This window comes from Mastigoproctus giganteus, chromosome 10, assembly GCF_048544385.1.
Source record: "Mastigoproctus giganteus isolate SK-2022 chromosome 10, ASM4854438v1, whole genome shotgun sequence".
Classification (NCBI taxonomy): Eukaryota; Metazoa; Arthropoda; class Arachnida; order Uropygi; family Thelyphonidae; genus Mastigoproctus; species Mastigoproctus giganteus.
The window spans coordinates 85,042,810-85,064,993 of record NC_143584.1 but is presented as its reverse complement, the minus strand read 5'-3'; the positions used below and the strand labels follow the sequence as shown (position 1 = coordinate 85,064,993).

Here is a 22,184-nt window from a genome sequence, read left to right as displayed (position 1 = left end):
ACGGAGGTGCCTGTGGTAGATATAAGCTGGTCTCTAATCGTCACAAAGGAGGCAAAAGCAAATTATGAGACACCTTTGGCAAACGATGCACTGAAAAATAGCAAAGAGTTCTTACTTAGGTAAACACTAGAAGGAAGGGGATGAATCAGATTGGTCCATTTATATCGATGGTTCAACTGTTGATGATCCTGCATGGGTAGCTAACAAACTGAATGAGTATTTTGCATCAACATTTACACATGAGAGTTATTCAGAGAGGGAAATGCATGCCAGAGATGTATTACACTCTATCTGTGAGTTAAATAATATCTGAGAGCAAAGTGGAGCAGAAATTGTTGAAAATAAACATAAGAAAGACACCTTGGGTGGATGGGACCTATTCAGTTATATTAAAGGAGGCAGCAAAGGAAGTAAGCAAACCTTTAGCCATAATTATGAGCCCTTCCTTGGACTCAGGGGAGGTACCAATGGACTGAAAATGTGACCCCAATTAACAAAGGAGGATCAAAGGGTGACAAGTAATTACAGACCTGTTAGTTTAACTTCTGTTCCGAGGAAATTAATGGAGCTGGTTAAAGAAGCACTGCACGATCAACTAGACAAGACTTCAGTTATAAATGGGACACAGTATGGGTCTGTTAAGATGAAGTCTTGTCTGACCAATTTGATTGGATATTATGATATGGTCACAAAGGAACTTAATGCAAAAAATAATTACCATATACTTGGATTTCAGGAAAGCATTTGATACTGTTGCACATGGAAGATAGCTGTAAAATTGGAGCAGTATGGCATTAAGGGCCAGTTGCTACTATGAATAAAGGGATGGTTGTGTGGGAGAAGACAGAGTGGTAATCAATGGACACTGCTCTTCATGGACTAATGTTATTGGGCAGTCCCCCAAGGTTCAGTGTTGGGTCCATTATTGTTTTCTCTATTTATTAATGATAATGATGAAGGTATATCAGGCTTAATGTCTAAGTTTGCAAATGATACAAAGGATAGCAGGGTTGTTAATGACACACTAATGACAGTATTCTACTGCAACAGGATCTAGAAAAGTTGAGCAGATGGGCTGAGAGGTGGCATCTGAAGTTTAACATTGACAAATGCAAAGTATTGTATATAGGTAGCAGTAACCCAAGAGTAATGTACCAACTGAGCAGTATGTTACTATGGGTAATGGAGAATGAAAAAGACCTGGGGTAATTTTGCAGTCAGATATGAAGTTTTCTGAGCAGTGCAGACAGTCTGCTAGAGCAGCTCATGGGGTCTTGTCAATGATATACAGGTATTTCGCCATCAGGGAGAAGGAGGCGATTATCCCCTTGTATAAGCAATGGTCAGGCCACACCTTGAGTATTGTATACAGGTCTGGACGCCTCATTTTAGGAAGAATGTAGAGCTGCTGGGGTAACAAGATTGGTGAATGGAACAAAGGGTTGCTCTTATGAAGGAAAGCTTAAGTTTTGCAAATTACAGTGTCTGGAGACTAGGCACCTGCGCGGTAATCTTATTTAGGTGTATAAGGCCTTGAATGGTTTGAGCAAGCTCAATACTGATGGGATTCTTCCTCTTGCCCAGATTAGCATTATCATTAGTAGAGGCATATGAGGCAAGAAAACAAGCTTATGCAGCATCAGTCAAAAAACAAATGCTCCCATTTCACCACTCCATTCATTCCAAATACCTGTCCAGCTCAGACTTAAATTTATTTTGGCTATCAAGTTCCAAAACAGAGGATGGAAATCTGTTCCACCAACCAACTACCCGCTGGCTAAAGGTAAACTCCCACACATCTATCCTACATCTGTCTTTCCTCAATTTGAATTTATGCCCTCTCAGGTGATTATTCAGAGCAAGAGGAAGAATCCCATCAGCATTGAGCATGCTCAAACTATTCAAGGCTTTATACACCTCAATCAGATCAATAGGTGTATAAAGGTAGTATAAAGCCTCTCCAGACACTGTAATTTGCAAAACTTAAGGCTTTCTTCATAAGAGCAACCCTTTTTTTCTTTCACTAAACTTGTTGCCCTTCTCTGTACTTGTTCCAACAGCTCTACATCCTTATTAAAATGAGGAATCCTGACCTTAAAATGAGGAATTAAAATTAGGAATCAGGATTCCTAATTTTAATTCCTCATTGTACTATACAGTACTCAAGGTCTTGTCTGACCATTGCCTTATACAAGGGGATAATCACCTTATCCCTGCTAGAAAAATTCCTGTATATCATTGACAATACACTATGAGCTACTCTTGCAGGCTGTCTGTATTGCTCAAAAACTTCATATCTGCCTGCACAATTACCCCCAAGTCCTTTTCGTTCTCTACCACTGTCAGTGTAGTACCACAGAGTCGATACATCACTCTGGGGTTACTGCTTCCCATATGTAGCACTTTACATTTGTCAATGTTAAACTTCATTAATCGCATGAGGGGACATAAATTCAAATTGAGAAAAGACAGTTGTGGAATAGACATATGGAAATTTGCCTTTACCCAGCGGGTAGTTGATTGTAGTAACAAACATCCATCTGTCATTGTAGAAGTTGGCAGCTCAAATATATTCAAGGCAGAACTAGACAAATATTTGGGGTGAATGGTGGGTGAAATGGGAAGGTTTTTTTTTTTTTTTTTTTTTTTTGTTTGATGCTGTATAAGCTTGCTTCCTTGCATCATATGCTAAATAATGTGTAATTGTCCTGTTGTTCTGTGCTTGGTAGGATGCACCAAAATTACCCACTTAGAGTAAATATGACATTTTGGGTAAAAGAATTCATGCCATTGTTGATTATGACAGCAAATATTGTGCCACTTAATAAATACCTGTAGAACTGAATCTTGTTTACAGGGTTTGATGGGGAGGTGTGTATTCTAACCAGGATGATTCTGTTTTTCATGAAATAAACTGTCGTCATTAAGTTCATTCAGAAAATAGCATAAGTAAAATGCAATGGAAATAAATTTGGAAATGTTATCATTGCACTTTTTCCCATGCAAGCCTGATGCTTAATTACCATTTAGAAACATACCTTTTGTGTATCAATCCACATTTGTTGGTTGTCTTCTCTAAGAGCTTGGCTTAAGAGATCCTGTATTACCTATATTAAAATAGCTTTATTAGCTTCTTTATTATCTACCTAGGATTTTCGTATATTTGCAGTGTCCCACAAAAACAACTGTTTTTAAAAAATATGAACTTGTACACCATGAACAATTATTTTGGGTTAATTATAATTGCACAGAAAACCATTTTTTAGACTTCTATTTAAAAGAAATTTTGGCGAAGGTAAAGAAAGCATGCATGAGAACAACGAGAAATGGCGGATAACTTATGCGGAAAATTAGCTTCCTGATATGGCACTCTAGCACTGCTCACTCGGTAAACAGACAGTAGGTGTTATCAGCCTGGAGCAAAGTCAAGAACGATATATTGATTGACAGGTAGGCTTGGTAATGATGTGCTGATTGGTGCGCAAACACAACACGATAACATCGGTTTAGTATCACTTTAGCAGCACTAATGGTAACTTGTCCTAATTGCACATACCCTAATCTTTTTTTCACCATTACAGTATTTCATAAAGGTGAAAAAAAGGCCAGGTTACCTCGACTTGAATCCCATGAGCTTGAACCCCTCCCAAAGTGGAGGGGGTAACCTTTTTTTCTTTAGAATCAGTCATATTTAGAAATACATTCATAAAAAAATTAATTTTTTTATGACTGTATTTTTATTTTCTTGTTCAATAATATGCCCTAAAGGTGAAAAAGGGTCAGGTTACCTCCACTTGAATCTCATGGGAGCTTGAACCCCTCCTGAAATGGAGGGGGTAACCTAACCTTTTTTCTTTAGAATCATGGGTAGGCTAGCACATAAATTGTTTATTCACAAAATATTAATTTTTTATTACTATACTTTTTTTTTTAAAGACACTTGTGCGGATACACACGTATCATAACATCAATCAGCGCCTTAACAGATTCATCGCTGCTATTATCTGTTCACCGTTCATTACAAAACTATTATTTGAGAATGAAATGCACAAGGCATAATTCTTATGGGTTTTGGTGTTTAAGTATATAATATTGGTGTAAATACACCATAGTTAACCCATAAATTTGAACTACATAAGTAGTATAGCAGGCATTGTTTTAATTGTATCTCATATTGTGGTTGCCTTCACAACGAGATAGTTGTGTTGCACTACTTCAAATAAATAATGCTTCTCTAGTAGAGAAAACTACTGTTATTTATTTTCAGAGGATACCACCACCTAGATGATCGTTTTGAAGCTATTGGGCTTCAAAACGATTGTCTGGGTGGTGGTATTCTCCCAGATGATCTTTTCGAATTATTTATTTGAAGTAGTGCAACACCGCTATCTTGTTGTAAAGGCAACCACAATATAAGATACAATTAAAACGATGCCTTCTATACTACTTATGTAGTTCAAATTTATGGGTTAACTATGCTGTATTTACACCAATATTATGTAATTGCAAAACTATTATGCACTGCTCTTTACTGTAAATACGCATCATAATGCCAACCAATGACTACACAGTAGCTTGTTGTCTGTCACGCCTAACACCAATCATTTCATCGTTTGCCAAGCCTACCTGTAAATCAATATATCCTTCTCAATTTCTGCTCCAGACCGATAACACCTACCATCTGTTTACCGAGCGAGCAGCGCTAGGGTCTGATGTCGGGAAACTAATTTTCCGTGTAGGTTATCCGACATTTCTCGTCGTTCTGGTGCAGGCTTTCTTTGCCTTAGCCGAAATTTTTTTATTACATAGAGGTAACAAACCTTCTTTTATATAGTAAAAATATTTTTTTCGAAGAGATTCATTTGATTTTTGTGAGCTGCTACTAAAATATTTTAATTTTGAAATAGTGTTATTCATATTGCTTAAATTCATACTTGCACAAAATTCATAAAAATGTCATTTGATTTGATCAAGCTTATGAAGGTACCATTAAATACTCACCATTAACTTTTCAGCTTCTTCTTTATCAAGTTTTTCTTCATTTCTTTTGGTCTTTTCAATCATCAATTTGATTATCTGGATCGCATTCTTAAGGTTGCTCTCCTTTCCATTTTGTAATTGAACAGCATCTAAGATTGAAATGAACTATTGTATTCACTCTTCAGCAACATTTTATTGCATAGTGAGAAATTAAGTACACTATTATATATTTTCTAAGTGTTGGAAGATTAGCATTAGCATTAGTAGAGGCATATGATGCAAGAAAGCAAACTTATGCAGCATCAGCCAAAAAAAAAAAAAAAACACTCCCATTTCACCCCTCCATTCATTCCAAATACCTGTCCAGCTCAGCCTTAAATTTATTTAGGCTATCAACTTCCACAACAAAGGATGGCTTAAATACTCATTTAAGCCTTTCTTCATAAGAGCAACCCTTTGTTCCATTCACAAATCTTGTTGCCCTTCTCTGTACTCGTTCCAACAGCTCTATATCCTTCTTAAAATGAGGCCTTTACTGGTTCTTTACTGGTAAATACGCATCATAATGCCAACCAATAACTACACAGTAGCTTGTCATCTGTCACGCCCACCACCAATCATTTCATCGTTTGCCACACCTACCTGACAATCAATATATCTTTCTTGATTTCTGCTCCAGACCGATAATACCTAACATCTGTTTACAGAGCTAGCAGCTCTAGGGTCTGGTGTCGGTACGGTACTCAAGGTGTGGCCTGACCATTGCCTTATAAAAGGGGTTAATCACCTCCTTATCCCTGCTAGAAAAATTACTGTATATCATGGATAAGACACTAAGCGCTACTCTTACAGACCGTCTCCACTGCTCAGAAAATTTCATATCTGCCTGCACAATTACCCCCAGGTCCTTTTCGTTCTCCACCACTGTCAGTGTAGTATCACAGAGTTGATATGTCACTCTGGGGTTACTGCTTCCCATATGCGGTACTTTACATTTGTAAATGTTAAACTTTATTTGCCACCTCTCAGCCCATCTGCTCAACTTTTCTAGATCCTGTTGCAGAAGGCATACTGTCATTAATGTCCTTAACAACCCTACCAACCTTCGTATTGTCTACAAACTTGGACATTAAGCTTGATATATATTATCATTTATAAATACAAAAAACAACAATGGACCCAACACTGAACCCTGAGGGTCTCCACTAATAACATTAGTCCATGATGAGCAGTGTCCATTGATTACCACTCTCTGTCTTCTCCCACTCAACCATCCCTTTATCCATAGCAGCAATTTGCCTCCAATGCCACACTGCTCCAGTTTGTTCAGCAGTCTTCCACATGCAACAGTATCAAAAGCCTTTCTAAGGTCCAAATATATGATATCAAAGTTATTCCCTGCATCCAGTTCCTCTGTAACCACATCATAGTATCCAATCAGATTGGTCAGGCAAGACTTTCCCTTAATAAAACCATGCTGTGTGTGAGCTATAACTGAAGTCTTGTCTAGATGATCCTGCAGTGCTTCTTTTACCAGTGCCTACATTAATTATACTGGAACAGAAGTGAAACTAACAGGTCTCTAATTACTTGTGTCGCCCTTTGATTCCTCTTTGTGAATTGGAGTCACATTTGCACATCTCCAGTCCATGGGTACCTTCCCTGAGAAGGGCTCATAATTATGGCTAAGGATTTGCTTGGTTCCTTTGCTGCATCCTTTAATATAACTGGATAGATCCCATCCACCCTGGGTGCCTTATTTATGTTTACCTTCAACAATTTCTCCTCCACTTTCCTCTCAGATATTACAAAATCATATAGCTCATTCCCAGAGTTTAACTCACCTCTGGCATTCCCCTCCCTGAGTAACTCTTCATGGGTGAATGTAGATGCAAAATACTCATTTAGTTTGTTAGCCATCTGAGTGGGATCACTAACAGTTGAACTATCAATATCCAGTGGATCAATCTGATTCATCCCTTTTCCTTCTAGAGTTTACATAGGTAAAGAACTCTTTGTTGTTTTTAGCATTAGCATTAGTAGAGGTATATGATGCAAGAAAGCAAGCTTATTCAGCATCAGCCAAAAAAAAAAAAAACACACCACTCCAATCTCACCCCTCCGTTCGTTCGAAATACCTGTCCAGTTGAGCCTTAAATTTGTTTAGGATATCAACTTCAACAACAAGTGATGGAAGTCGGTTCCACCAACCCGCTGGCCAAAGGCAAATTTCCGCACATCTATCCGACTTCCGTGCTTCCTCAATTTGAATTTATGCCCTCTGAGGTGATTATTCTGAGCAAGAGGAAGAATCCCATTGGCATTGAGCATGCTCAAACCATTCAAAGCCTTATACACCTCTATCAGATCACCTCGCCGGTGCCTAGTCTCCAGACTCTGTAATTTGCAAAACTTAAGCCTTTCTTCGTAAGAGCAACCCTTTGTTCCATTCACTAATCTTGTTGCCCTTCTCTGTACCCGTTCCAGCAGCTCTACATCCTTCTTGAAATGAGGCCTCCAGACCTGTATACAGTACTCAAGATGTGGCCTAACCATTGCTTTATACAAGGGAATAATCACCTCCTTATCCCTGCTAGAAAAATTCCTGTATATCATTGACAAGACACCATGAGCTACTCTTGCAGCTCATCTGCACTGCTCAGAGAACTTCATATCTGCCTGCACAATTACCCCCAGGTCCTTTTCATTCTCCACCACTGTCAGTGTAGTACCGCAGAGTTGATACGTTGCTCTGGGGTTACTGTTTCCCATATGTAGTACTTTACATTTGTCAATGTTAAACTTCATTTGCCACCTCTCAGCCCATCTGTTCAATCTTTCCAGATCCTGTTGCAGCAGCATAGCGTCAGTAGTGTCCTTAACAACCCTGCCAACCTTTGTATCATCTGCAAACTTGGACATTAAACTTGATATACCATCCTCAATATCATTCATAAACACCGAAAACAACAACAACGGACCCAACACTGAACCCTGATGAACTCCACTAATAACATTAGTCCACGTTGAGCAGTGTCCATTGATTACCACTGCCACTCAACCATCCCCTTATCCATAGCAGCAATTTGCCTCCAATGCCACACTGCTCCAATTTGTGCAGCAGTCTTTCATGTGCAACAGTATCAAAAGCCTTTCTAAGATCCAAATATATAATATCAAAGTTATTCTCTGCATCCAGTTCTTTTGTGACTACATCATAGTATCCAATCAAATTGGTCAGGCAAGACTTGCCCTTAACAAAACCATGCTGCGTCTGAGCTATAACTGAATTCTTGTCTAGATGATCCTGCAGTGCTTCTTTAACCAGTGCCTCCATTAATTTTCCTGGAACAGAAGTTAAACTAACAGGTCTATAATTACTTGTGTCGGCCTTTGATCCTCCTTTGTGAATTGGGGTTACATTTGCACATCTCCAGTGTATGGGTACCTCCCCTGAGTCCAACGAAGCTCTCATAATTATGGCTAGGGGTTTGCTTACTTCCTTTGCTGCCTCCTTTAATATAACTGGATAGATCCCATCCACCCCAGGTGCCTTTTTTATGTTTATCCTCAACAATCTCTCCTCCACTTTCCTCTCAGTTATTACAAAATCATCTAGCTCACTGCCAATGTTCACTTTACCTACGTCATTCTCCTTCCTGAATAACTCCTCATGCGTGAATGTAGATGCAAAATACTCGTTTAGATTGTTAGCCACCTGAGCAGGATCCTCAACTGTTGAACCATCAATATCCAGTCGACCAATCTGATTCATCCCTTTCCTTCTTGAGTTTAAATAGGTAAAGAACTATTTTCTGTTTTTCTTTGCATCCTTTGCCAAAGATTTTTCGTAGTCTGCCTTTGCCTGCCTAATCTCCTTTGTGACTTGGTTACAGACCAGCTTATATCTATAATAGGCTTCCATGTCACCCATTAATTTATATGTATCCCATGCATTTTTCTTCTCTGCCATATATCTCATTAGTTCATCTGACATCCATTTAGTCCTAAACCTTTAACAATATTTCTTAGTTGGTATGTAAAGCCTAGTAGCTTCCAAGATAAATTCTTTGAATGCTTCCCATTTTGAATTTGCTGTTGGTAACATCATCAGTTGGTCCCACTGTATAGAATTTAAATACTGTCTCATACCACCATAGTTGCCTTTACGAAAGCAAAAACTCTTCCCTTTACCCATGATGGTAGATACCTCTTTGAGTAAATCCCACTTCAGCACGTTGTGATCACTGCCACCTAGTGGTTCCTTTATCTGCAGATTCTTAATGCATGAAGAATCACTACTGATAATCAGATCAAAAGTATTATTCCCTCTAGTTGCCTCCCGTACATGCTGATGTGGAAAACAATCATCCAATAAATCCACAAAAGCCTTGCTAGTGTGTGAGTGATCAACCCACAAATTCCAGTCCATATCTGGGAAATTAAAATCCCCCATTATAAGGCTCTCTGAATTACTGTACCACTCTATTTCCCTGTACAGTTTCTTATTATATTCATCAGAGTCATTAGGCGTATAACACACTCCTACTTTAAATTTTGATCTCCCAATGCTTATGTCACACCAAACTGACTCGACACTGCACTGTCCAGCGATGTCGACTGGCTTCACTTCCTTGAATTTTATGTGTTTCTTAACTAATAGCATAACCCCCTCCTCCCTTCCTATCCTATCTATCCTTTCTGTACAAATTTTACTTTCCAAATTCCAGTTTTGCATTCCTTATATCTCTGTGACACCACGTGTCTGATATTCTAATAGTATCTGCCTTTGATGTTTTGAGCAATACCTCAAATTCATTTACTAAGCTCCTAGCATTGGTGTACACGTAGTAGTTTAGTTACCCTTTTTCGGGCCCAGAGGCAAAGAACATGTTCGGGCCTCTACTTAATTAATGAAAATTGCAAAAAGAGGAGACAGCCAAAGACGCCCGTCCTCTAAAGGGCCTGGGCCCAGAGGCAATTGCCTTTCCTGCCTACACGTAGCTACGCCACTGTGTACATGCAAGTATACATGAAACCTGTTCCTATTCTTAGCTACCCTAACACAACCCATGTGTTTACTTGTACCGCAATGACTCCCATCAGTCTCTGAAATACCCTGCATCTTGTATTCCAGGCTGCTGCTCATTCCAATAGAAGCAGTGCAAGAATCACTTTCACCTCTGCCAGTGGCTACTGTTAATCTATTGGTCCTTATATCCCTCCTAAGCTAGCAGTTTTCCAACCCACCTAACACTGCCTCGATAGCATCAGCAAATAATCTTGTACCCTTTCTATTTAAGTGTATCCCATCCCTGTAGAAGCAGTCTCTCCTGTGAACAAGTACAGACCAGTCTGAAAAAAAAATTCTACCCCTTGAGCCTTGCACAATCTTTCCAGGGCTGAATTGATCGACAAAGCTCTGATCATATACTCCCTCCTATCCTGTCTGGGCAGAATTGCAGACACTTTCAAATTCAACCCTAATTTTCAGCTTTTTTCCAACATCAACCTGTACTTGTTAAGTTATTCTGCCGGTCTCCTACTCTTAATGTCATTAGTGCCAACATGTACAACAATATCACCTTTTGTGGCCTTAAAAGATGATATCCGCTCTACAACATCATCAACCCTTACCCCTGGCAGACATATCCTGGTCCTGTTCCACCTATCATATTAACTTTTTCTTTTGAATATATATTTTACTTTATCATTGACTCCCTCCAGTACAATTTTTCGAAAGGCTATTTCACAGGTTTGTGCCAGTCAAAGTACTGGTACAATTTTACATATGTAATTGCAAAGAACCATTCAATGGATTATTTCTGAATATATAATGCATGAAAAATAGAAATTTATAATAGAGTAAGCAATTTTTTTGCGACACCACTGATAATTTCAGTGTTTATCTTGATTTTCAAAATATTTGAAATCAGTGAACAGATTTTACTGCTGTGGAGGGCTTCAGCCACATGATTAGGATGGATTATTTCTGTGTTTGAGGTGATCAGTAAGTAGTGTGGGAGATCCCTCTTTTTCTTAAGCCTTTCACAAAAAAAAAAAAAAAAAAATTGGGATACAGAGAAATGATTTGTGCAAGCTGCACATTTTGTTTCATCTTCCAGAGAAATGGTATAAAACTTATCCATTTTGAACTTCATGACTAAAAAAAAAAAACAATTACAACCCACTTTTCAGGGTAAATTTAATACCATTGCACTGGAAGATGGTTAGTATTAAAATGGTATAATAATGCAACAAAGAAAGCATTCTGCTTCTGAAAAAAAAAAAAAAAAACCGCTTCTGTTCTCAACATTAAATAAAGTGCCTATCCCATTATTTCTTGAATTTCTCTGAACTCTTTGCCTCTGCCACCCTTCCAGGCGGCAACTTATTTCAATGTTCCACAACATGCTGCCTGAAGGTAACCTTTGTAAAGCCTAGTCTACAGTTTTACCCTAAGATTTTATTGTTGTGCCCTTATGGCTCTTGTTTCACTGACATGGACGATGGTTTAGGCATCTTCTAGTTTGAAGTAACCTTATAAAGTGTACCAAGGAATAGGAATACATCACAAACTTATAACTATTAAATAGAGCAGCAAAAATCTGTAACAAAACAAATGATTGGATCTTTATACAAAAAGATGGAATTGAATTGGAACTCGTGGCAGACTTCATTAGTTTGTTTCAACCAAACAATTAAGGAGAGGAAGAACAAAGTAAAATTATGGTTAAAATTCAGTGACTGTGGTTAAATTTAAGCAATTATGGTTACAGTTAGCCAGCGGGTGGTTGGTGGGTGGAACAGACTTCCATCCCTTGTCGTGGAAGTTGATAGCCTAAATAAGTTTAAGGCTCAGCTGGACAGGTATTTCGAACGAACAGAGGGGTGAAGTGGAAGTGGTTATTTTTATTTATTTATGTTACTTTTTTTTTTTTTTTTTTTTTGGCTGATGCTGCATAAGCTTGCTTTCTTGCATCAAATGCCTCTACTAATGCTAATGCTAATGCTAATATTTCAGAATCATAAATAAAAAGCAGACCAAGGGTCAAAATCCTCTTACCAGGTTTAGCTCTTAAATTAACATATGAAACACAAGTTTCTTGGCTGACCAAAAGACCAATGAGCTTCTTGATATAGGGCAAACGTATCAGGCGAAGAAAATTTATTTAGAAATCACAACAACGTTTTGATTTAAATAAGGTAGGGTGTCGGAGCAGGAAGATAATATGCAAATTTAAACCATGGATAAACATGCAATTAATGCAAACCAATGAGACAACCAAAGAAACACATCTTAGTGTTGGGTGGATGGCAACAATCATGAAAACAGTTCAAAGAGCAACACAGTTAAATCAGACTGAATATATTTTGGATTATACATGTATTTCCTCAAAGAAGTAGCTCTAGAACAATGGCCGACATATCAGCAGTGATTATTCATACATTAAGAATTTGCAGATAAAGGAACCACTAGGTGACAGTGATCACAGTGTACTGATGGAGGATTTACTTAAAGATGTAACTACCATCAAGGGATAAAGAGAAGGGTTTTTGCTTTCATAAAGGTGACTAAAGTGGACTCACAGAATTTTTAAATTCTATACAGTTGGATCAACTGATGATGTTACCAATGGTGAATTCTAAATGGGAAGCCTTCAGAGACTTAATCTTGGAGTGCACTAGGCTTTTCATATCAACTAAGAAATACTGTTCAAGGTTCAGGCCTAAATGGATGCCAGATTACTTAATGAGGCTCGCAGAGAATAAAAATGCACGGAATGAATATAAATTATCAGGTGACACAGAAGCCTATGGCAGATATAAGTTAGTCTGTAATCAAGTCACAAAACAGGTCAGGCAGGCAAAGGCAGATTATGAGAAATCTTTGACAAAGGATGCAAAGAAAAAAAGCAAAGAGTTCTTTACTTATATAAATTCTAGAAGGAAGGGGATGATTCAGTTTGGTCCACTTAACATAGATGGTTCGACTATTGATGATCCTGCTCAAGTAGCTGATAAACAATTAGTATTTTGCATCTAGTACATTCACACATGAGGAGTTATTCAAGGAGAGGAATGCCAGAAGTTTATCAAACTCTAACAGGAAGCTAAAGTGATTTTGTAATAACTGAGAGTAAAGTGGAGGAGAAATTGTTGAAGTTAAACATAAAAAAGGCACCTGGGGTGGAAGGAATCTATCCAGTTATATTGAAGAAGGCAGCGAGGGAAGTTAGCAAACCCTTAGCAACAATTATGAGAGCATTCTTAGATTCAGGGAGGTCCCCATGAACTGCAGATGTGCAAATGTATCCCCAATTCACAAAGGGGGGTTCAAACGGTGACACAAATAATTATAGACCTGTTAGTTTAACTTCTGTTCCAGGGAAAATAATGGAGTCACTGGTTAAAGAGGTGATACAGATTCATCTAGACAAGGCTGCAGTAATAGTTCAGACACAGAATGGGTTTGTTAAGGGGAAGTCTAGTCTGACCAATTTGATTGGATAATACGATGTGGTCACAAAGGAACTGGATGCAAAAAATAATTTTGATATCACATATTTGGATTTCAGGAAAGCTTTTGATACTGTTGCACATGTAGACTGCTGTACAAATTGGAGAGGCATTAAGGGCAAGTTGCTCCAATGGATAAAGGGATGGTTGAGTGGGAGATGGCAGAGAGTGGTAATAAATGGACATTGCACTACATGGACTAATGTTATTAGTGGAGTACCCCCCCCCCCAGGGTTCAGTGCTGGGCCCATTGTTGTTTTGTGTATTTATCAATGATATCGATGAAGGTATATATCAGGCTTAATGTCCAAGTTTGCAGATGACACAAAAGTTGGCAGGATTGTTAATGACAGTAATGATAGTACGCTACTGCAACAGGATCTAGAAAAATTGGGCAGATGGGTTGAGAGGTGACAACTCAAGTATAACATTGACAAATGTAAATGTACTGCATATGGGTAGCAGTAACTCCAGAGTAATGTATCAACTGGGTGGTACTACACTCAGGGTAGTGGAAAATGAAAAGGACCTAGGGGTAATTGTGCAATCTGATATGAAGTTCTCTGAGCTGTGCAGATGGGCTGCTAGAGCAGGTCATGGAGTTATGTCAATGATATATAGGAATTTTGCTAGCAGAGACAAGGAGGTAATTATCCCTTTGTATAAGGCAATTGTCAGGCCACACCTTGAGTACTGCATACAGATCTGGAGGCCTCATTTTAGGAAGGATACAGCGTTGCTAGAACAAGTACAGAGAAAGGCAACAAGATTGGTGAGAGGAACAAAGTGGTGCACTTATGAAGAAAGGCTTAAGTCCTGCAAGTTTCAGCAACTGGAGACTAGGCACCTGCGAGTTGATCTGATCAAGGTGTATAAGACCTTGGATGGTTTGAGCAGGCTCAATGCTGACAGGCAATTGCTCAGATTAAGAACCTGAGGGGGTATAGATTCAAACTGAGGAAAGACAGTTATAGAATAGATGTGCAGCAGTTTGCCTTTAGCCAGCGGGTAGTTGATTGCAGGAACAGACTTCCATCTGGTGTTGTGGAATTTGATAGCTTAAATAAATTTAAGGCTGAAATAGACAAACATTTGGAGTGACTGGATGGGCAAAATGGGAAGGTTGTTTTTTTTTTTTTTCCTTTGGCTGATGCTGTATAAGCTTGCTTTCTTGCATCATATGCCTCAGCTAATGTTAATGCTAATATAAAATTAAATACAGAGAGTTCTCTGTTTATGTGATGGATGTGTTCCCGAGACCCCCCTCACATAAATTGAACAAGATTTTCTTAGAGGATGCATTCTAGCACTGCCGAAATCAATAAAAAAATAAATAATAACAAACATATATAATTAATATTAATTATAGAAAAACTTCTATTCAGCATTAGCATTAATAAAGGCATATTATGCAAGAAAGCCAGCTTATATAACATCAGCCAAAAAAAAAAACCCATCCACTCGCTCCAAATGTTTGTCTAGTTCTGCCCTAAATCTATCAACTTCTACAATGACATATGGAAGTCTGTTATAGCAATCAACCACCCGCTGGCTAAAGGCAAACTTCCGCAGATCTATCCTACAACTGTCTTTCCTCAATTTGAATTTATGCCCTCTCGGGTGATTATTCTGAGCAAGAGGAAAAATCCCATCTCATCAGCATCATTTGATTATATTACAAATCGATGTATGTTTGGAGGCTGGTGATTCACTGTGTTTGGGGCAGGTTAGCTTCTAATCCAATGAAGGGTGGGCATGGCGAAGCAGGAGCTACTGAAGCGAATGGGTTCCTGAAGGTGTCCAAGAGTTCGTTGAGTTTGTGACTTTCTCTTCTCCTGTAGGATTTCTTAATAGGGAGCAGCACATTCCAACATTTTTCTCCTAATCATTGAATTCCTGTCAGTGTTAACATCATCTTCAGATATCATAAGGCAGGATTTAAGATGCAGGCAGGCCTCCTTTAGGCATTTTGCTGTAAGTTGGTGATCGTTGCTGGCTGGTGGAAGCTAATGCTGCTTCTTTCTGTTTTTGTGGCTATCTTCTCCACCTCCAACATCTATCTCTTCAATGCTCAATTTTAAGCAAAGATTTAAGAGAGTTAAGCAAACTGTCTGAGATTTAAGCAAATTTTCATGGACTTCATTCAAGCCAGCTCTTGAGGCCATTGCCCTCATGGGTAGCCCAGTTAGTAGAATCGCTGTCCTTTCCACACTGGGTGTGGGAAGGATGTGAGGAATTTTCATGGACGTCAATGACATGAGGAATTTTCATGGACGTCAATGACATGAGGAATTTTCATGGGCCTTTTTTATGTGGCTGAGTTAGTAGGTGTCAGGTGAGTGCAGCATGGTTTATTTTTGTCCAGCAAACAGAAAATTGACCACAGAACACATAATTTACAGTATATACACAGAGCAATATGGCCTTAGTCACTGATGCTCCTAAAACTCTACAATAACAACAACAACTTGAAGCCATTCTGGTGCTATCTTTAATATACTAATGGTGTCATCCATTAGTGCTGCTATTAAAGATAATACTCTAAAGATCCTTTAGAGTTTTGGCAAAATTGAAGAGTTTCTTCCACATGGCATTTGTGCACTGCTGTGGAATTGTGATTCATGCAGTCTTGATCAATAAAAGGTGTCTTTTACAGTGAATGCCTTCCAAAATTCTCTCGCAGAAATGTTCAAATTGTTCATCTGGTTGACAATTTTGTTCATTGTAGAGCACACATAATACAACCTGAATAATGCTCCAAGTCATCTGCAGAAAAACAACTTTCATGTTGTCACTCATTGCAGTGGTCTGCAGATGACTTGGAGCATTATTCAGGATAATGAGAATTTTGAATGAGCAATTTCTTTCTGCATTCAGTAGGACTTCAATTCTGGATGCAACTCTTCACTAAAGTAATTGCTGAAGATACCACCTCTCATCCACCCTTTTTTACTGACATATCATTAGACTAGCAAGGAACTTTTGTTATACCTTTTTGACACCCATGGATTTTCGCTGTGGTAAATTAGCAAAGGCTTCAATTTGCAATCACCCTAAGCATTACCAGCAAAAATCAGTCAGGCACACTTTAGAGGCTTTTCTGGTTCCAGAAAAGACTGGTTTCATCCAGGTTGAAGATTTGTTTGGCTGTGTAACTGCCTTCTTCAATTTGGTTTTAGTTCTTCTTGATATTTATCTACAACTTTTTTGTCTGTAGATGCAGCTTCTCTTGAAGCTTCATATTCTTATAGACATATTGAACACTGAACTTGCCAAAACATTCAACTTGTAGTAAATTATTTTATTTCATCTTCTTCTTCTTCTATTCTTAAATTATCAGAATCTTTTGGCCTTTGCTGACACCAGTCTGAGCTGATTGGTATGTCTGTCTGTTCTGGTGATGCCAGCCTAAGCTGATTGGTATGTCTGTCTGTTCTGGTGATGCCATGTTTCCAGCAAAATTTCCATCTTTTCCATTATATACTTTATATGTAGGTGGAAGTGGCAGCACGCAACGCCTGTGATTTAATGCTTTTCTGGATTGTTTCCTTATTGCCCCTAATGGTGTGTAAAATGCTTTCACTTATATTCAATGCATTCTTTATTGTGGTAGTTGACTGCCTACTTTTGTAGTGATTTTTCACATCCAGTTTTTGATTCAATGTTATGGACTTTCTGGAACAGTTTTCTGCACTGCCTGTAGAATTATCACTTGCTGCATGCCATCATTAGTTCATTAAACTTGCAATATCATACTAATGTTTGTTTTATGTCTATTCAGAACAACTAACAACATCAAGATTCTGAAAGCAGGCAATACAGTACCCTATGTGAATATCATGTGATTGATTATGGTTCATCATTGTCATTATCAGCCATATGGTGCAAGGAAGCCTGAGGCTTTTGCCGCACCAGGCAAAAAAAAAAAAAAAAAATTCTGAGTTACCCTGAGAGAGAAGGAAATTACCAAGAAAGAAAAGAATAATGATATCCAGCTCAGGACCCTGGATGTGCCAAGCCCATACTCATCAGATATGAGCCCCTGAGAGAGAGAGAGAGAGAGAAAATAGAATATAAAAATATATTCTAGTTCAGAATATAAAAATCTGAACATATTGGCAGCACTTGCATTTTGACTGGAAGCTACATTACAATTTGAAAGTATATTTTATTAGCAAATTTTGTAAGGAACACGAGCACTCGTTCTCATTGTTACACTACAGGATATTGCTGATTTTGGCTGCGTCCATTGCCACTTACAAGCCACCTCCAAGTACATGTCCTAGACACACGCCTAGTTTGCCTAAGATTAGCATTAGCAGAGGCATTTGATGCAAGAAAGCAAGCTTATGCAGCATCAGCCAAAAAAAAAAAAAAAAAAAAACCCACTTCCACTTCACCCCTCTGTTCGTTCAAAATACCTGTCCAGCTGAGCCTTAAACTTATTTAGGCTATCAACTTCCACGACAAAGGATGGAAGTCTGTTCCACCAACCAACCAACCAAGATAGGCCCTACACTCAGCTTTCTTTCACTCAACGTGACTTCGAGTTAGATGCACAAATAAAATGAAAATATCTAAATACTGGGTCATTTAATTTTTGAGTTTGAAGTGCAAATAAAAGGATATCTAAATATAGGGTCTTGTAAGTTCAAATTTGCATAAAGAGAACTCACATATACACAAAACTCACTGAACTTTTAAATAAAAAAATAGAAGGCGCAAAAACTAAATCAACAGAAAAAAGCAAGATCAGAAATAAGACAATTAGAGTAAATCCTTTCCTATCGTGAACTTCTAAAAACGGAAGGGGGCGCTTAGTGAAAATCAAAAATGGATAATTCTTGAATATAATAACAATAAAAATCAAACAACAAATAATCAGCTAAGTTAATTTCAAAATAACATCATACCCTGTACTTCCTCGATGTCTGCTAAGAATTCCCAAAGGCTTAAAAAGAAGAATAACATTTTCCATTAATCTATATAGAATATGGTAACATAATAAGAGACAGGGTGGATGCCCGCAAAGGATCTAAATTGAGGGACCCATTCGGCTCACAGCTGCCCACATCAATTCCTGAGATTGCACGTGAACATCACACAACACAGCTGCAATCCCCAAAGTAGAATGCGCTGGTCCCACAGGAACTAGTAGTAGTCGGTGACTCTATTGTCAAGGAAACATTTGATTTGATTTGATTTCGGTTTTAATGGCGCAAAAACAACTAAGGTTATACTGCGCCAAGAAACCATCAAGGAAACAGGAAACATATTGTGTAAAAAGGATAGGTGGAACAGGACCAGGGTATGTCTGCCAGAGGCAAAGGTTGATGACGTTGTAGAGCATATATCATCTTTTAAGGGCACAAAAGGTGATATTGTTATACATGTTGGCACTAATGATATTAAGAGTAGGAGACTGGTGGAATTACTTAACAAGTACAGACCACTGTTGAAAAAAAGCTGTAAATTAGGGTTGAATTTGAAAGTGTCTGCAATTCTGCCCAGACACGATATGAGGGAGTATATGATGAGAGCCTTGTCGATCAATTCGGCCCTGGAGAGATTGTGCAAGAATCAAGGGGTAGAATTTTTCTCAACCTGGTCTTTCCTTGTTAACAGGAGAGACTGCTTCTACAGGGATGGAATGCACTTAAATAGAAAGGGTGCAAGGATATTTGCTGATGATATCGCAGCAGTATTAGGTGGGTCAGAAAACTGCTAGATTGGGGGTGATACACAGACTAATAGATTAACAGTAGCTGCTGGCAGAGGTGAAAGTGATTCTGGAAATGCTTCTATTGGAAAGAGCAGCAGCCTGGAAAACAAGATGCAGGGGATTTCGAAGACTCCTGAGAGTCATTGCAATACAAGTAAACACATGGGTTGTGTTAGGGTAGCTAAGAATAGGAACAGGTGCATGTATACTTGTGTGTACACCAATGCTAGGAGTTTGGTAAATAAATTTGATGAATTTGAGGTGTTAGTCAAACCATCAAAGACAAATATTGTTGGGATGTCAGAGACGGGTGTCACACAGATATAAGGAATGCAGAACTGGAATTTGAGGAGTAGAGTATGTACAGGAAGGATGGATGGGAGTAAGGGTTATGCTATTAGTTAAGAAACACATAAAATCCAAGGAAGTACAGTCAGTCAACATCGCTGGACAGTGCAGTGTCGAGCCAGTTTGGTGTGACATAAGCACTGGGAAATCAAAATTGAGAGTAGGAGTGTGTTAAATCCCTAATGACTCTGATGAGTATAATAAAAAACTGTACAAGGAAATATAGTAGGCTAGTAAATCAGAGAGTCTTAAATGGGGGATTTTAATTTCCTGGATATTGAGTGGAATTTGTAAGTTGGTCACTCACACAATAGGAAGGCTTTTGTGGATTTATTGGATGACTGTTTTCTACATCAGCATGTTCGGGAGGCAACTAGAGGGAGTAATACTTTTGATCTGATAATCAGTAGTTATTTTTCATGCATTAAGGATCTGCAGATAAAGGAACCACTAGGTGGCAGTGATCACACTGTGCTGAAGTGGGATTTACTCAAAGAGGTAACTACCATCAATGGTAAAGGGAAGGGTTTTTGCTTTTGTAAAGGCGACTACGGAGGTCTGAGACGGTATTTAAATTCTATATGGTGAGACCAACTGATGATGTTACCAACAGCAAATTCAAAATGGGAAGCATTCAAAGAATTAATCTTAATTCTACTAGGCTTTACATACCAATTAAGAAATATTGTTCAAGGTTTAGGCCTAAATGGATGTCAGATGAACTAATGAGACATATGGCAGAGAAGAAAAATGCATGGGATACATATAAATTAATGGGTGACATGGAAGCCTATGATAGATATAAGCTGGTCTGTAACCAAGTCACAAAGGAGATTAGGCAGGCAAAGGCAGATTATGAGAAATCCTTGGCAAAGGATGCAAAGAAAAACAGAAAAGAGTTCATTACCTATGTAAACTCTAGAAAGAAAGGGATGAATCAGAGTGGTCCACTGGATATCGATGGTTCAACTGTTAATGAGGTGGCTAACAAACTAAATGAGTATTTTGCATCTACATTCACACATGAGGAGTTATTGACGGTGGAGAATGCAAGAGGTGAACTAAACCCTGGCAGTGGGCTAGGTGATGTAATAACTCAGAGGAAAGTGGAGCAGAATTGTTGAAGATAAACATAAGAAAGGCACCTGGGGTGGATGGGATCTATCCAGTTATATTAAAGGAGGCAGCAAAGGAAGTATGCAAACTCTTAGCCATAATTATGAGAGCTTTCTTGGACTCAGAGAAGGTACCCATCAACTGGTGGTGTGCAAATGTGACCCCAATTCACAAAGGAGGATCAAACGGCAACACAAGTAATTATAGACCTGTTCATTTAACTTCTGTTCCAGGAAAATTAATGGAGGCACTGGTTAAAGAAGCACTACAGGATCATCTAGACAAGACTTCAGTTATAGCTTGGACACAGCATGGTTTTGTTAAGGGGAAGTCTTGTTTGTTCAATTTTTACTGGATACTATGATGTGGTCACAAAGAAACTGGATGCAGTGAATAACTTTGACATCATATATTTGGATCTTAGAAATTTGATACTGTTGCAGACGGAAGGCTGCTGCACATATTGGAGCAGTGCGGCATTGAAGGCAAACTGCTGCTATGGATAAAGGTATGGTTGAGTGGGAGAAGACAGAGAGTGGTAATCAATGGACACTGCTCATCATGGATTAATGTTATTAGTGGAGTTCCTCAGGGTTCAGTGTTGGGTCCATTGTTGTTTTCTGTATTTATAAATGAAATTGATGATGGTATATTAGGCTTAATGTCCAAGTTTGCAGGGTTGTTAATGACACTAATGACAGTACGCTGCCGCAACAGGATCTAGAAAAGTTGAGCAGATGGGCTGAGAGGTGGAAAATGAAGTTTAACATTGACAAATGTAAAGTACTACATATGGAATGCAGTAACCCCAGAGTAACGTTTCAACTCTGTGGTACTACACTGATAGTTGTAGAGAATGAAAAGAATCTGGGGGTAATTGTGCAGGCAGATATGAAGTTTTCTGAGCAGTGCAGATGGTCTGCAAGAGTAGCTCACGGTGTCTTGTCAGTGATATACAGGAATTTTTCTAGCAGGGATAAGGAGGTGATTATCCCCTTGTATAAGGCAATGGTCAGGCCACACCTCGAATACTGTGCAGAGGTATTGACCTTTCAACATTTCAACAAGATTAGTGAATGGAACAAAGGTAGCTCTTACGAAGAAAGGCTTAGGTTTTTGAAGATTACAGTGTTTGGAGACTAGGCACCTGTGAAGTGATCTGATTGAGGTGTATAAAGCCTTGAATGGTTTCAGCATGCTCAATGCTGAAGGGATTCTTCCTCTTGCTCAGGTGATTCCTACTGATCAGTATTTTTGATCAGTAGGAATCACCTGAGAGGACAAATTCAAATTGAGGAAAGACAGTTGTAGGATAAAAATTGAAGGCTGAGCTGGACAAGTATTTGGAACGAATGGAGGGGTGAAATTGGAGCGTTTTTTTTTTTGCTGATGCTATATAAGCTTGCTTTCTTGCATCGTATGCCTCTACTAATGCATTGATTAAATATGAATTCATGAGAGATTAAGCATTTGATTGTTCTTAAATTATAACTATCAA

At 38.5% G+C, this 22,184-nt stretch overlaps 1 protein-coding gene across 1 annotated transcript in view; it reads right to left on the bottom strand.

Annotated features, from left to right (window-relative positions):
• LOC150079130 (adhesion G protein-coupled receptor D1-like) overlaps positions 1 to 22,184 on the bottom strand; it is a 255,790-nt gene that overhangs the window by 165,196 nt on the left and 68,410 nt on the right. The window contains exons 8-9 of the mRNA XM_090382962.1: positions 5,002 to 5,129; positions 3,039 to 3,107 (exon numbers count right to left, since the gene is read on the bottom strand). Of these exons, the coding sequence (XP_090239088.1) occupies positions 3,039 to 3,107; positions 5,002 to 5,129 (197 nt within the window). The remainder of the gene's footprint in view (positions 1 to 3,038; positions 3,108 to 5,001; positions 5,130 to 22,184) is intronic.